The 14,275-nt window shown below is 42.0% G+C and overlaps 1 protein-coding gene across 2 annotated transcripts; it reads right to left on the reverse strand.

The window, feature by feature from the left end:
- Positions 1-273: 273 nt before the first annotated feature.
- On the reverse strand, positions 274-12,925 carry FBXO7 (F-box protein 7). 2 transcript variants are annotated; one of them, XM_065626744.1, is made up of 9 exons: positions 12,726-12,925; positions 10,450-10,741; positions 8,279-8,506; positions 6,765-6,906; positions 5,473-5,556; positions 4,405-4,497; positions 3,257-3,433; positions 2,459-2,496; positions 274-2,092 (listed from the first exon to the last, which is right to left on the reverse strand). In XM_065626744.1, the coding sequence occupies exons 1-9, from the start codon at positions 12,845-12,847 to the stop codon at positions 1,688-1,690; spliced, it is 1,581 nt and encodes a 526-aa protein (XP_065482816.1). In that variant the 5' UTR covers positions 12,848-12,925; the 3' UTR covers positions 274-1,687. The 2 variants fall into 2 exon arrangements, with proteins under 2 accessions (XP_065482816.1, XP_065482817.1); XM_065626745.1 differs by lacking the exon at positions 2,459-2,496 and having other exon boundaries at positions 1,881-2,092.
- Positions 12,926-14,275: the final 1,350 nt, after the last annotated feature.

The raw sequence follows: 14,275 nt of genomic DNA on the forward strand, positions 1-14,275 counted from the left end.
TTCCCTTTTCCTTTTTATAGTCAGCAGAATATAAGGAACCACTAAGCTCTAAGAGGCCTGGCTATTAGCTTACGTGAAAACTCTGTTGGAACAAGGCAACTCAACCACTGTGAGCAAATGTTACAAATTCAGGCTAATCTGGGTATTTAGGGAAACCACCATCCCCAGGCTCTATAAATACACACTCTTAGGTGTTTAATCATGGCAGGATTTGCACTATGTGTTGCAGTGAAATAGAAAAGGGGAGAAGAAATACAACTTTTGACAGCAAAATAAAGTATTATATTTTACTTCCACCGGAGCTAATGGCAAAACTTCCTGACCCTACTGAAGTCAGCTGATTTTATACAAAACGAGAAGATGCATAACTGAAATATCACCCGAAAAAGCACATTTGTATTACTGATCAAACAGCTTGTATTTAATAGGAAAAGTCATTCCATTTCCACTGTTGGAATTTCAAAAAATATTTAGGAAAATAATATCAGCTGTCACAACAGTCATCGGTACCATTTACATTTACAGAAACACTGAGATCAATCCATCTTAAAAAATATGTAACAAATGAAAAGTTCTAGCAAAGTTTAGTCATTCCAGTCTTCCTTTAATTGAGCTCCATCATCAGCCTGCAGATCTCATCAGGAGACTTCAACAGTGGTCCTGTTAGTTGCTCATTAGTTAATAAGACAACACTTGAAAGGTGCTCATAACATGCTACAACACATTTCCTCTTGACAAGATATATTTTGATACTTAAGTAATGGATTTAGATGGACTCTACTGGAGTAAAGCAAGAATTGATCCTGCTTCTCCTGCTGTGATCCCATTTCCACTGTAACCAGGTCAACCAATTTAATCCCTTAAGCAAGTTAAGCAGGAAGATTTATTTTTGCACCAATTTTAGTTCACACACAGTAAATGCAGCCATGTACTACAACTCCTTTTTTTGTAAAGTCAAGGAGAAAGACAAAAGTTTTGCTGCTGGTTCTTTGTAAAATTGCTCTGCTTCTGTTCAGACTTCCGAGTTGCACTGTAGCATGACTTTACTCAGTTGTTTGTAAAACAAATTGATTTGTGTTCTAATATTTCCATTGTAAAGAAAATCCCTTCCCTGTATTCTTTGTGTATTAAGTAACAATATAAAAAATGCTTTTTACCTATTAAAACATTAAATGAAAAATGAACTGTCATCTTTGACAATTTCTATGAACTTCACATCTACCATAACGGGGTAGTATTCTGTTTTATGTGGAACATCGTAAATTTTTTTGGTAATGAAGATTATTAGCCAGGTAGATTTTAAACATCATTTTTCCTGGTTATTCAATAACTCTTCAAATAAGACAGACAACTATAGGGTTTGTAGTTAAAGTGCCCTTTATCTGATGCAGCAAACATTTGGCCAGTATCCTGGTCTCTTGAGAAGCACTTCACAGATGACTAAGGCGGGGCGGGGTGGAACAGAACGACCTGTTCTAAATTGTAGCTCTTCATGAAACAGACCTTAGTGCCAGGTGGTACCAGAGCATGAGACAAACCCAGCCTTTGCTGCTGAAACATTACCATGCACACCTGCTCTCACCACAATCTGAAGAGAAGGCAGATGTTAGTGCCTGGGATTTGCAATCTCCTGCAGTTAGAAAGCAAGCTCAAGGACTAGGAAGCTCACTGATGGAAAGAACAGCGATCAAATGAACGCACGGCGAATGTCCATGGGGCGGCCCCGGCTGGGTCTAGGTGGAAACCTGTCATTGGGACCAGCTCGTCCTGGAAGTGTAGGGTTTGCTCCAGGCAAGGAACCAATTGGGTCAAATGGTGCTCTGAATGGAGGAAACTGGCCTGGTGCTTCTCCTGGACCAGGAATGAGCGAGTTAATCGGGTCTCCGACATATGGAAGTGTTGGTCTCTCATCATATTCTCCACCAATGATCATCGGGGGATAGATTGGGTTTGATGGGAATGGGTTGGGAGGAAAGGGATTAGGATAGAATGGGTTGGGATGAAAGGGGATTGGATGAGGTGTGGGGGGCAAAAACATCATGTGCCTCCATCTCAGCGCGTCCTTCTTCTGTTTCAACTTTTTCTTGTACAGCTGCAGACAGAAACAAAGGAATTTTAAAGCTCTGTAAGTGCTTTGTGTTCCGCCTTCAGTTCTGCAGCACATCTCAGAAAACCGCTCCTCACCAGTCTGAAAACCCAGAGCAGCAGCTCCCCTGCCTGCCAAAGACCAAACACAGCATCTCTGGAAGACCCCTAACCCACAATCTGGCCATGCACCATGTAACTTTTCGATGCTGTTTTCCTCCTACTCTGACCAAACTCAACATGTGTATGCAGAACACCCCACTTTTAAACTAAAATTTAACTCAAAGTTACTGCCTCCTAAAGTTTATGCCTTATTCTCAAATTAGCCCATGGAGACTAATCTCAGAGGAATTATATTTAAAAAGTCACCTACTTCTTTCCAGTCTGTGTCACAAGGCCTTATAATAGGATCTACAAAGAGAAGCAAAAATTTAAGAAGAGCAATCTATTTTGAAGCAGCATTCATGCCACAGGTGTCCACAGTTTTGTCAGAACTTGCAGAAGAATCAAGAGATGAAAACCCACTCTTGGTTAACATACGGGGTGTTTCAAAGAGATGGATCCAATTTCAAAGATACAGTTATTTCAAATTGGGTCCATCTTTTTGAAACACCTTATATTTTTCATAAAGATAATATCAATAAATATAAAGCTCCAGGAACATTCAATAGGTAACATACTTGCACACCCATTTTCCATAAAGCATCATCTCCAAAAGTTACTGAATAAGTAGAGAAATCCCAGGAACTGTCCCCATCTCTGACTTCTGACAGCACCTCCCTTGACCACCTTATTTCTTCAATCTCTTGTGGGAAATTACAGCAGAAATCTCTCTTCTCGCCACTTCCTAATGTTTGCAATAGCCGGTACACCAAGGCAGCCAGGGAAACAGATGGAAAGAAGGAACATCTGCACCACACAATGGGAAGAACTACATGGTCCATCAGTTAATGGTCAGCAGATTGTGCTCAGTTTTAAAGGCAAAAAACTGAGCATCCACCTGAATTACACCTGACCAGCCGTACTGGTTAGCATCACAAATGACCGCATTTACTAACAGTGTTTAAAAATCAGAAGTGACTGCCTGAGGAGCCTCCTATCAAAGTTTGTCAGACCTAATCTCTCTGTCCACAGGAGAATACAATTAAAAAAACATGTGTTGTAACATTACCTCGGAAATCTCGCAGATACATAAACCTCCATAGAAGCTGGTCATTTGAAGCTGTGTACAGATCACGGCAAACAGCAGAAAGAGAGATGAGTGAACGGACATCCAGAAGTCTGAAAATCCGAAGCTTGAGCTCAAGGGGAAGGACCACTAATCCAAACACATCTGGCAAGTTCAGAGCTACAAAGTCAAGAAAATATTAATAGAAACATTACCTAAGTGGCGCAGAGTTTATCTCTAAAGATCTGAAAAGAAAGGAAAGACATTATAATCTTTCCCTTAAATCATTTCCCTCTGATGCCCAAGTTACATCACTTTTCTCGGAAAGTACTGTGACGTTGACTTCTCATAAAACACATCTCTTGCAACTCTAAGTACATTTAGGGACTGCACAAAATAGGGCAAACGACACTTTATACTGACCGCTATTGGCCACTGTAAACCTAAGAAACATTAAGGAACATGTAACTAGGTTTATAGGCTACAGAACAAAGGAACAGGTAAAGAAAGAAAGACCTGCCCAATTTCATGAGCCCACAAAACACACATCAAAAGCAGAGCACATGCTTCACATAAAAACTTCCAGCACTGCAGTCTAGAGGGAATTCCATTGAATAGTCTTCAGAATTCACAGCTGAGACCTTTTATGGCAATAGCTATGCAGAGAAAGCCTGGCTTCCTCCTGCTCCACAAACACCAGCTTGGGTTACTTCCTACCATCCTTTCCAAGCCCTCAATGACTGGTTACTGAGATCATTCCTGGGGTTAGACTTCCAAATATGATGCTAAGTAATTTTTTTTTTGCATTGACAAAGAAATGGATCAAAACCACAGAACTACCGCCACAAAATTATTGTGGTATGATTTTCTTATCACCAAGTGTGGAAAACAGCCGCTCCACTTCAGTCTCTTAAGTAACGTGAGAGCAATCAAAATTTAAAAACAGGAAATTATCATTATATTAAAATTTTTCTGAGATACAAAGATTAATATAATGTCTTTAGAAAGTATAAATTACTTTATGCTTACTCTTTATATACCCATCAATAAACAGCTGTTTCTAACACTTTTCCTTCAAGGCTTTAGATAGACCCCTTTCCTTCCATCCTCAAAAGTGAAGTACATCTCTAATTGTACATATTTCCTCTCACCTTGTCGGGCAGCAGCCAGAAGAGAGTAAACCAGCTGGTCTTTAAAGAGACGTGATAATTTCTGAAGGTCTTTGTAAACACTTGCAACCTTTTCTATCAAATAACAGAGGTAAAAAAAAATTAACTTCAGGAGGTTATAATGCAAAAATTATACAAAAGCCAAAGAATTATGGTTTTCTTATAAGCAGAAGTGTAATCTGCTTGTAATCTTAATGGGAGCAGCTCTGCAGCTAGAGTGTAATGATCACGCAATAAGTAATTCATTGACAAACTACAGATCAGCTCCATGGTCAGGTTAGGCTTTCATTTGGCCTCAAAAAGCACCGTTAAGAGAAATACTTGAGTCCTTCAGAAACAAAGTGACTCTCAATCTGTCAGATTTCAAAGCTCGTGCGTAACATGCACCTGTGTTAAAAAAATAATATTGCAAGCATTTACGAGAGGAACATTTTTCCATGCTGTTGTCTAAAGAAACAGGAGCCAGAAGACTCTACCATTCTATCAGACACATTTCGGTGCTCAGTTTTTCTTCTAAAGCCTTTCAGCAGACTTGTACATCTATCTGCCCCTCTCTCTTCCCCAGCCTTAGTCTCCCCTCTAATTTTGTAATTCTGGAGAGAGCTGTGTGGTCAGCACATGCTTTCTGACAAAACGATTATAACAATCACAGTGCCACAACAAGAGTGTAGGTACCATCAGCCTCTGAAGTCCTGAACAGCCAGGCAGAGAGGCGGGTATAAACCAGCATCACTGCCCCAGAGATTCACACATACGCTTAGGACCTCATAAATAAGAGCATATGGGCCAAAGAATGACTCGGGCTTTGCAAGGTTCTTTCCTTACGCAGTTAACCCAATAAATTCCAATTTTTTCAACAGCAAAGTGTGAGTAAATGGCTACAACTCTGAATTCCTTTTATCACAAAGCTATGACTCACCTAAATGGTAAACATATTTTTATTCTTTTTTGCTATTCTTTACCTATTTGGTCCTCTACTGAAGTATATCCTTACTGTGTGACTTCTCTCTTTTTCAGTTTACTACTATGAATATCATAGCACAATCATACCTGGCTCCTGAAAGCAAACGAATGATGCTGGCAATAGCTGTATTCTCTTAACACCTTTAATCTCTTTGTTGATTTTTAATGTTGCTGCAAATATAAGAGGAAAGAAAAAAAAAAAAAAAGATGTTCCAAAATTTAAAATACATTAAGAGATGACAAAGATCACTTCACTACTGCCTTATCCTTCAGAGGTGTTTTACTTTCTTCCCTTACCAGATTCCCTCAAGGAAAATACCCAACTATAGCAAGCAGCTAGACAAATAAAAAATTCAGAAAAATAAAACAGAAGTTAAAATAGCAAGGAATAAACAAAGAACTTGGTGACAGAAACCAAGCATTGCCTTCAACTATTCTATCATGTGGGAAGAGATGTAACACAGCTAAAAGACATACACAGCAAACCATTATTATAACCCAGTTGTTAACTAAATCTTTACTAGAGAAAGACTCAAGAAGCTTACTGTAAAACACCGTATGCAAAGTAGTTATAATACTGTCCTAAATCTAATCTTCAACCAACTAGGCTAAAACATTTGATCAAACCATGTACATGTTCTGAGAAAACATACGTGCTTACACAAATTGGCATAATTGGTTACAAGTTTTACAAATAAATATAAAAACTTTAATCAAAGTTATCTTGAAATTAGAATCAAGTCCCAATTTAATACTGTTTCTGCAAAAATGTAAAATTTCTCAAATGGTAAATAAAACATGAAAAAAAAAAGCAACACCTCCCCCCCCCCAAAAAAAAAGACAAAAAATTCCCAAAAACTACCAAGTGATATGGAGTTGTTTGAAAAAAACTAGACTTCCCTAAATTTTCTGAAATGAATAGCTTAAACTAAATACAATTTTGAGACCACAGTTAAACTGTTAGTGTGCTACAGGAAAGACTCTACATTAAAGGTAAAGAATACATAGTCTGGAAGTCATTTATAAGTCTTGCAAAAAACATGAGACAAAATATTGTAGCTGGAGTAAATCTACCTCTTTTAATGTTTGACTGTGTACCAAAGTTCCTATGAAACGAGGCAAGAAACAGATTTGTATAACATTTCAATGAAAAGGCCAGCTGAATCTCCTAAGGACTGGGCTATTATGATTAGAGGGAGAGAAACAGTTAACAGGGGGACAGCAGATGCCAAGAACATTCAGCATCTCTCGCACCTCAGCAACCTGGATAATCAAGGTGCAGTTCTAAACAGTGCACAAAAGCACATTTAAGGTTTCTCTTGCTAAACAATGGTGATATTTAGCAACGTGCATCCAGGATAAAAACTTGACTAACTTACCATTAATAGCAACAAGATCCCCCAAAGGCACACAGGTCAAACCAGCAGAACCTTCTTCACAAAGGGGATGCGTATACTGGAGCTTATAAACACCATTCCCTCTCCATTTCTCTGGCATAGACACTGCCTTGGCTTCTGTCCCCTAAAAATACACAGAGACAACACTGCCATACTTTAGCAATGTACCAAGACTAAGGGGCGAAGCAGAGAATTAAAAGTTAGGAACTGCCAGAATGCTGCTTGCAATTCAAATTAGTTTACTTTAGTCCCAGTGCGGATTATGACACAGGCTATAACTGCATCATTATGTACTATTGTCCCCAACACTAACAGCAAATCTAAGGAGAAGTTTAGTAATTTTTTTGTCCTGTCCCAGTTTCTGATAGCGAGGGCTGTTCAGTGAGCAGATACACACCTATTTCTTTGAGACGTACTTCATTCCGCCATTTATTCCAGCATTCTCACAACTCCTGCATGTATATTAATTTACTGCATGAAAAGCAAGTTATTGCACCATTTCTGTGAACTTATGAGGTCTGACAGGGCTTGAAGAATCATACCTTAAATCCATTCAAAAATCTGAGTGAACTAACAGTTTTTTGCTTCAGCATGAAAAGGCTCAGATAGAATCCCAGAGGGGGGCACAACAAAGTCACAAACACAAATAGACTCTTTCTTCTTAAGTCTGCTCAGCAATGATCTTCCTGACTTACAAGCCTACCGATTTATCATAAATAAACTTTCTTCCCCGTGGCAAATGTATTCTTCAGATAGTATAGGAATACAAATAATTTAGCAGATTTAGTAAACTGGTACTGGTCAACTGGACACCTACACTGACTCCCTACATGTGCTTAGTTAGCCTCACCATGAGAGAAAAGATGAGAATTTAAATATCTTCCCTGAGAATAAATCTTTTTTTTGTTGCATTTTAGCCACATATTGGTGAACATACAATGCAAATCTGAAAATCTAATGGGAAGAGGTGAATTCATACCTTGTACAGAGGTACTGACGTAGGTGCTTGACTATGAGTTAGATACCTCTGTAGGTTAGCGGAACCAAAGCCTAACTGAACTCAGCTGAAGTTAATACAGAATTGAAGACAACACTTTGTCAGACCTAGCCTTGTTAACCACCACCTGAACAGGATACCACTGAGATGATACTGATCCTTAAGGCAGCACTTCAAAGAAGCACTACAACCTAAGCACATCCACAAAAGCTAAACAGTATAAAGCAGAAATACGAGGTTATCAGTTGGGTCCCAGTCAGGCTGCGGACTGAAACACAGAGACAGGCCTTTTCTCTCACCCCAAAAAGCTGCTCTAGTCTTTAGCCTTGAAGCTCACTGGTCAGGCAAATTAGAGAAGCTGACACTTCAGCAGCCCCTGCTGCTGACTGACATATACAAAGCCAGAAGAGGATGTTTAGATGCATCACGTATCACACATTCCCATGATATTCCACAGCTTTCACATACTAAGAAATTTCCTGATTGGTTGTACACCTACCTGAGGTACGTAGCCTGTCTCCATCATGAGAAGATGTACTAGAACAATCAAGGCATCGGTGGCACTGGTACACTCAGCAGAAAGGTAGAGCATCTCTAAGGAATGTGGTATTTCACCATCAGCAGCTTCACTGCACAGCATGGGCTCAGAGGGATAGGAACCTGTACCTTCTTCCAGGTCAACATCTTCTGGGACTAATCCAGAAGGGAATTCTAGGCTGGATCCTGCCTTCAAGGGAAAGTAAAACATATCTTCATTCAGAAAAGTACACCTCTATATACATCAATATTATTTGTCTGTTTATTCCAGTCCGCACAGGCACCAAGTCTACTCATGCAAGTTTTACAGATTGAATACATCTCCATTTTCTAGTATCCCAGCTGGAGACTGGGATTATACACATACCTTCAGTATTTTTTGATATTTATAATGCAAACCCTTCGTAAAAGGGTCTGATTGCATAAACTACTTGAAGACAAAGTGATAATATTAGATTTTCATCAGAATTTTTGTGACATACGCAAGAGTAATTTAGTCACTGTAGTACCACCATTTATTTAAATACAGCCAATGTGCATGACAAGTAACCAAAATGATAACTTGGACTGCTTAGAAATACGATAGGCCTCAATAGCTGGGGGAAAAAAAAAAAAAAAAAATAAATGGAGTATATCTGCTGCCACTTGAGGAGCACTGTGGTTTTATTGGGGCTTCCTTTTTTCTATCAAAAATCACACCATGTTATTACGTTAAGTGATAAAACTACCCACAGACACATAAAAAAAAAAAATGGTACTGCATGAAAACTGTAAGAAGATTTACCTACAACAGGAAGGGTCAGGAAGGAGACAAAAAGACTTTAGAGCTGTAGCTACTTCTCCCTCACATCCATCCCTAATGGCACAAGACATCCTTAAGCTTGTATGAGACTGGCACAGCTGTCCACCCATGGAACTTCCCCCTCTTATTAACAGCAATGGACATAGCTACACTTAAAGATTTTCAGCCTTTTAGAACTCTTCTACAGTGACTCTTAGCTGCTTAGAAATTTTCCTGCCATCTTCCACCACAATTCTGGAGGAAGATAAGAGAATCTTTCATCTTGCCTTTGAATATTAAATAAATATGGAACACATACTTCTGCACAGATTACTGTGGTCTGACTGACACACATAGGGAGCTTGCATGCCCACAGCACCATGTAAGGACCATTGGTCCTGACAAGAATCCTGACAATGGTCCAGCTACATTTTCTTTCATGACTTACAATTCTTTTTACCCTAAATCTTAGTTTTCATGTGTTAAAACAATATTTTAAAAGACCTCGTATAAAGGTTGTATTAAAGGACATCTTGTATTTTAAATTTGATCCAGAACAAAAAAACTACTTGCTTGGAACGAAAGTTGGAAGACTATTTCCTCTCAGCTTCGCAAGCTCCTGTGTAAACTATACAGGATTGTATAAGGAGATAGACCGTGGCACTAAGCCATACCTGGAGAATCTCCTCTAGGAAGATGATTCACCACAGGACCTGACAGCTGGTGGAAGCTGTTATCTGCTTAACTATTCTATGTCCTGTCGCACGGGAAGCAAACCACTGAGTAATACAAAAATTGTGCCTATTAACTGCATGAAGCATATAGAGTCATACAGATGTACACCTAAAAAGCACAAGGCAGCAGCTACCTCAGCAACACAACCTTCGTGCTCAAGCCACACAGGTCTCACTCCATGGAAGGCCGTCTGAACCCAGGGAACTGTTACAACCCATTAGAAAGGAATCGTGCTCTCATGATGCGGGTGGTGTTTCCAACAGGCAGCGCCTGTTGCATTTGTTCAGCACCCAGAGTCAGTTTCCTTCAGAGGACAGCACCGAGGCAGGTAAGAAACATACTCCTAACTTCCTTATGGGAAGTGCATGTTCCAGCAAAAACATTACATCCTGTAAAAATGTCAGACCTGGAAACATCTCAGGGTCTCTGAATTAGCTTCTGTGCCACAGTTAATATACAATGAATAGAGACAAATTTCCATCCAAATAACTGGCTATATACCAGACAAGTATAAGGAGCTAAATATTCTGAAAAAGATTCTCTGCTATATACAGCAATTAACACAAGATACCTTATTTTGTGTCTTGTGTTGTACAGGCCAATTCTCACGTACTTACCCTCTCATCACTCTTCTGAACTTCCACCTGAGCTTTCTGGTTGTCAGATTGCTCGTTCTGCCCTTCTTCTTTTGAACTGCTGGCCTGACTTTTGTTGGGGATCAAGGTGGGCGGCTCATGACCATTCTCAAGTGGGAGAGAAGGAGGAGGAGGTAGGATGGGTTGTCCATCTGCTTCTTCTAGTAATAAGCATATCAAATCACCAGAAACAATCCCATATGAAGCTAAGGTCTTCTGATCTTCTGTGAGAGCATCTTTTCTATTCAATGTTATAGAAAACTTGATATCAGAACTGCAAAATAAGAAGAAAAAAAAAAAAAGAAACATGGTTGGCTGTGCCTGGGTAACTGGATACAGAAGTACCATTAGAAATGCATTCTACAGTAACATTATTCTCTTGACTTTAATCCTTTAATAAATAGCTATACATTAAAGGTAGAGTGGGGAAAAATATGGTATGAAATTATTTCCCCTATGTTTCTCTCTGAGTACATTTTAAGTATCTGTAGCTGCTTGGCAGGTATAACTTCATTTACACTAATTGCTCATTAAACACTTATGAAGGAAAGCAAACAAGCGCCCACCAAATTAGAAGATATCTCACCTAGCTTTAAAGAAACTACTGGCTGAGATTATTTAAAAACAAGACACTGTTGCAGACTCAAGCATCTTGCTCTCTGACTAAGCTGAACACTCATTTTGAAAGGTCAGCAGCTGCCCTACAGCATGCTAGTTGCAAATGAGGGTAATAAGATGCTTCAGGGCAAGAACTTATTAAAAAACCCCACCAAACAGAAACGCAACTGGTTAGCAGGAAGCAGCTATGCAGAATCAGCTAAAAAACACGCCCACTGTGGCAAGACAAGCTGTAACTTCAGATTTCGCCAGCTCACACTGCCATGCAGCACAGTGCGGTGCTATCAAATGTTATGTACCGCCAGTGAAACATCAGCACATCGTACCTAATTAAAGGTTTGTGAATACAAACCCTTCAGCCACCATCAGAAAATGAGCCCCTTGTGCAGATATTTCTTAAGTTGAATTTGCAGACTTTAATCACCTATAAAGGCTGCAATGAGCTCTTCTTAGACAAAACGTTTATGCCAGGGGTGTCAAACTCATTGTCACCGAGGGCCACATCAGCCGTGCCGTTGCTTTCAAAGGGCCGAATGTAATTTTAGGACTGTATTGAACAGAAGCTGCCAAATTAATGTATACTGTGATTAAGTTATAAAAGATGTAGCCATGATTAAGCAATTGACATGAGATAAATGCTGTCTGACCACCTGCAAAACAAGGGGATATTTTTCAAGTTTTAGATCCTTCTGCATGACAAGAGGGAGACAGAAGATTAAGTGGTACACCGTTTAGGAGCGGAGTGCTTAGTTTATATTTAACTAATAATTAATAGATGTACTGTAAGTAAGAAACTAGACAATTATAATTAACATCATCAATTATTTCTTAGTATAGATGTCAAAATTTTCAAAAATTGAAATGCATATGTAATAATTATGTGAATATAAGCAACGCAAGAGCACCCAGTCATTGGAGCACTTATGGAGGGTGATCCCCATTGTTCCCCAGCGCTGATAAAATAAAGAATGACGCTTAAAAGTATAATTGACTCTGCTGTTCTTATTTCTCCGTTTCAGTATAAGTGTAGGAATAGTTACATTTATACAGTCCTAAAATTACATTCGGCCCTTTGAAGGCAACCGCGAGGCTGATGCGGCCCCCGCTGAAAATGAGTTTGACACCCGTGGCTTACGAAGTTTAAACCCAGATATTCTCCAAGAAGCCAGCCCCCCCGAGCCGGGTAACGCCTCCAGGCCCGCAACCTTCGGCCCCCCGTGTGAGGCGCCACCGGAGCCCTCCTGCCCCGCCACGGGATGCCGCGCACGGGCCTACCAGCCACCGCAGGCCTCGACCCGGAACTGGCGGCGCAGCTCGGGGCGCCCTCCCCCCCCACAGCCGCTCTGCCCCTCTTCTCAGCGCCCGGCCTTCGCGCTCTCGCACTTGGCCCCGGCCCGGACGGCTCCGCACGACCGCCGGCAACCACCGCCCCTTCCTTCTCCCGCCGGCAGCAGCCTCGCCACCGCCCGCCCCGTAGGGGGCAGCAGCGCCGCCGCGGGGCAGCTGAGGGGTAGATAGGCCGGGCCGGGCCGCCCCTCCCCCCGCGCCGCGTGGTACGGCCCGGCCGGCCCAAGCCCTGCGTGTGCGCGGCCGCCCACCGCCAACACTCCCCTCCCGCGATGGTTCGCTCCGCACGCTACCTGTACCCCCAGGCGGGCAGCAGGGCCTGGCGCAGCTGCGCGCGCAGCTCCCCCAGCGTTGGCTCCGCCCCCGGCACCTCCAGCGGGGCCGTTCGCTTCTGCAGCCGCACGCGGAGCTTCATGGCGGCGACGGCGACGGCCGGCCTCAGCGCCCGCCTCGCCCCCCCCCGAGAGCGGGCCCCGCCGGGCGGCCGCGATGGCGGTGGTGGCGGCGGGCAGCGGGCGCAAGGGCTGCCGGGGCGTGTCGTTGTTTTGGTTGGCGCGGCCCCGCCCCCGCTCGGCCCCGCCCTTCCCGGGGCCTGAGGCGTTTTCTCCGTGCGCCGCCGGCCGCGCGCGCGATCGGTGACTCGGAGTGCCACGCTGTGGCTTGCGCGGCCGCGATCGATGATTGGGTGTTCGGGCTGTGCAGGCGCATGCGCTGTTAGGAGTCTGACACCTCCCGTCCGCCATCTTTGCGTGGGGCTGACGGTTGGTGGCCGTTGTGGCGGTTGCTCATGTTCTCCGTTACTGAGGTTGCTGTGCTGCTGCTGTTCGGCAGTGGCTTGTCCCCCTCAGCGGTTTATCCCCGCCGCGCCTGGGAGGTGTAAAGCCACTAGAGGGAGTGATTTCTGCACACTGGCGGCATGCTCCTGTGCAGAGCAGTTGGGCCACTTGTCTCCCTTCTTCTTCTGTGCAATATCGGTTTAGATGTTATTATAAAAATGAAAGTGCCAAGGAGAACCTATTGCTGGCTGGGTATTAAACTCTGTTGGTGAAGTACAAGGAAACAGGTGCTAGCGGAAGGGCTGAAGGAAGGTGCTGTCCCCTGGAATGGTTAGCTCTATAAAAGAGTGTGTTTTTTTAAAGGCAGCCTACTGAATTGTCATCTCTGAGGTAACGTTTTAACACCTGCAGTCAGTAATCTCAAAAAAATGCGAAGTGTCACAAACTTCACATTAGTGGCTTTAGTTCTCCTTTATCTGTCATACTTGAAAAAAGGTTCATCCACATACCTTAGACCTTTTCTAAGAAGTATTTATAGATGAAGTCAAGTATACACACTTTGTAGAAGTGTACTGTCAATGGGGGAGAAGGTAAAAGGCATAATTCAAGTTTTTACTTTGTTTAATTACGTTAAATTACAGAGAACAGTGAATTCAGAAGTAGCTTTTGAGCAATGCTTATTCTCAGATTATACAATTTACTTACCTCACATTTCTCCACACAGGGAATAATAGGAGAAATAGGAGGTACAGGAAAAATGAAGTATTTTCTAGGCGTATAATAGTAAAATAAGAGTAGGTAAGGCAAACTTGAAAGACCTAGCTTGCACAGCTGCCTGCTGTTCATGGCACTATTCACGTTGCTTAACCCTGTGTTTATAGAAACAGCCCTATTTGTGACCTTTCAGAACTTAAGGGCCCAGTCAGGAAAAGGAGACTGAAGCTTCAAAAGTTCTGTTCCGGACTACAGGTGAAACCTCCTTTATGCCATCTGAACGTGGTCATCCAACCCTGATTGCAGTTGCTAGATTTCACTTTAGAGTTTGCTATCAAATACATCTAAAGCTC

This window comes from Caloenas nicobarica, chromosome 1, assembly GCF_036013445.1.
Source record: "Caloenas nicobarica isolate bCalNic1 chromosome 1, bCalNic1.hap1, whole genome shotgun sequence".
Lineage (NCBI taxonomy): Eukaryota > Metazoa > Chordata > Aves > Columbiformes > Columbidae > Caloenas > Caloenas nicobarica.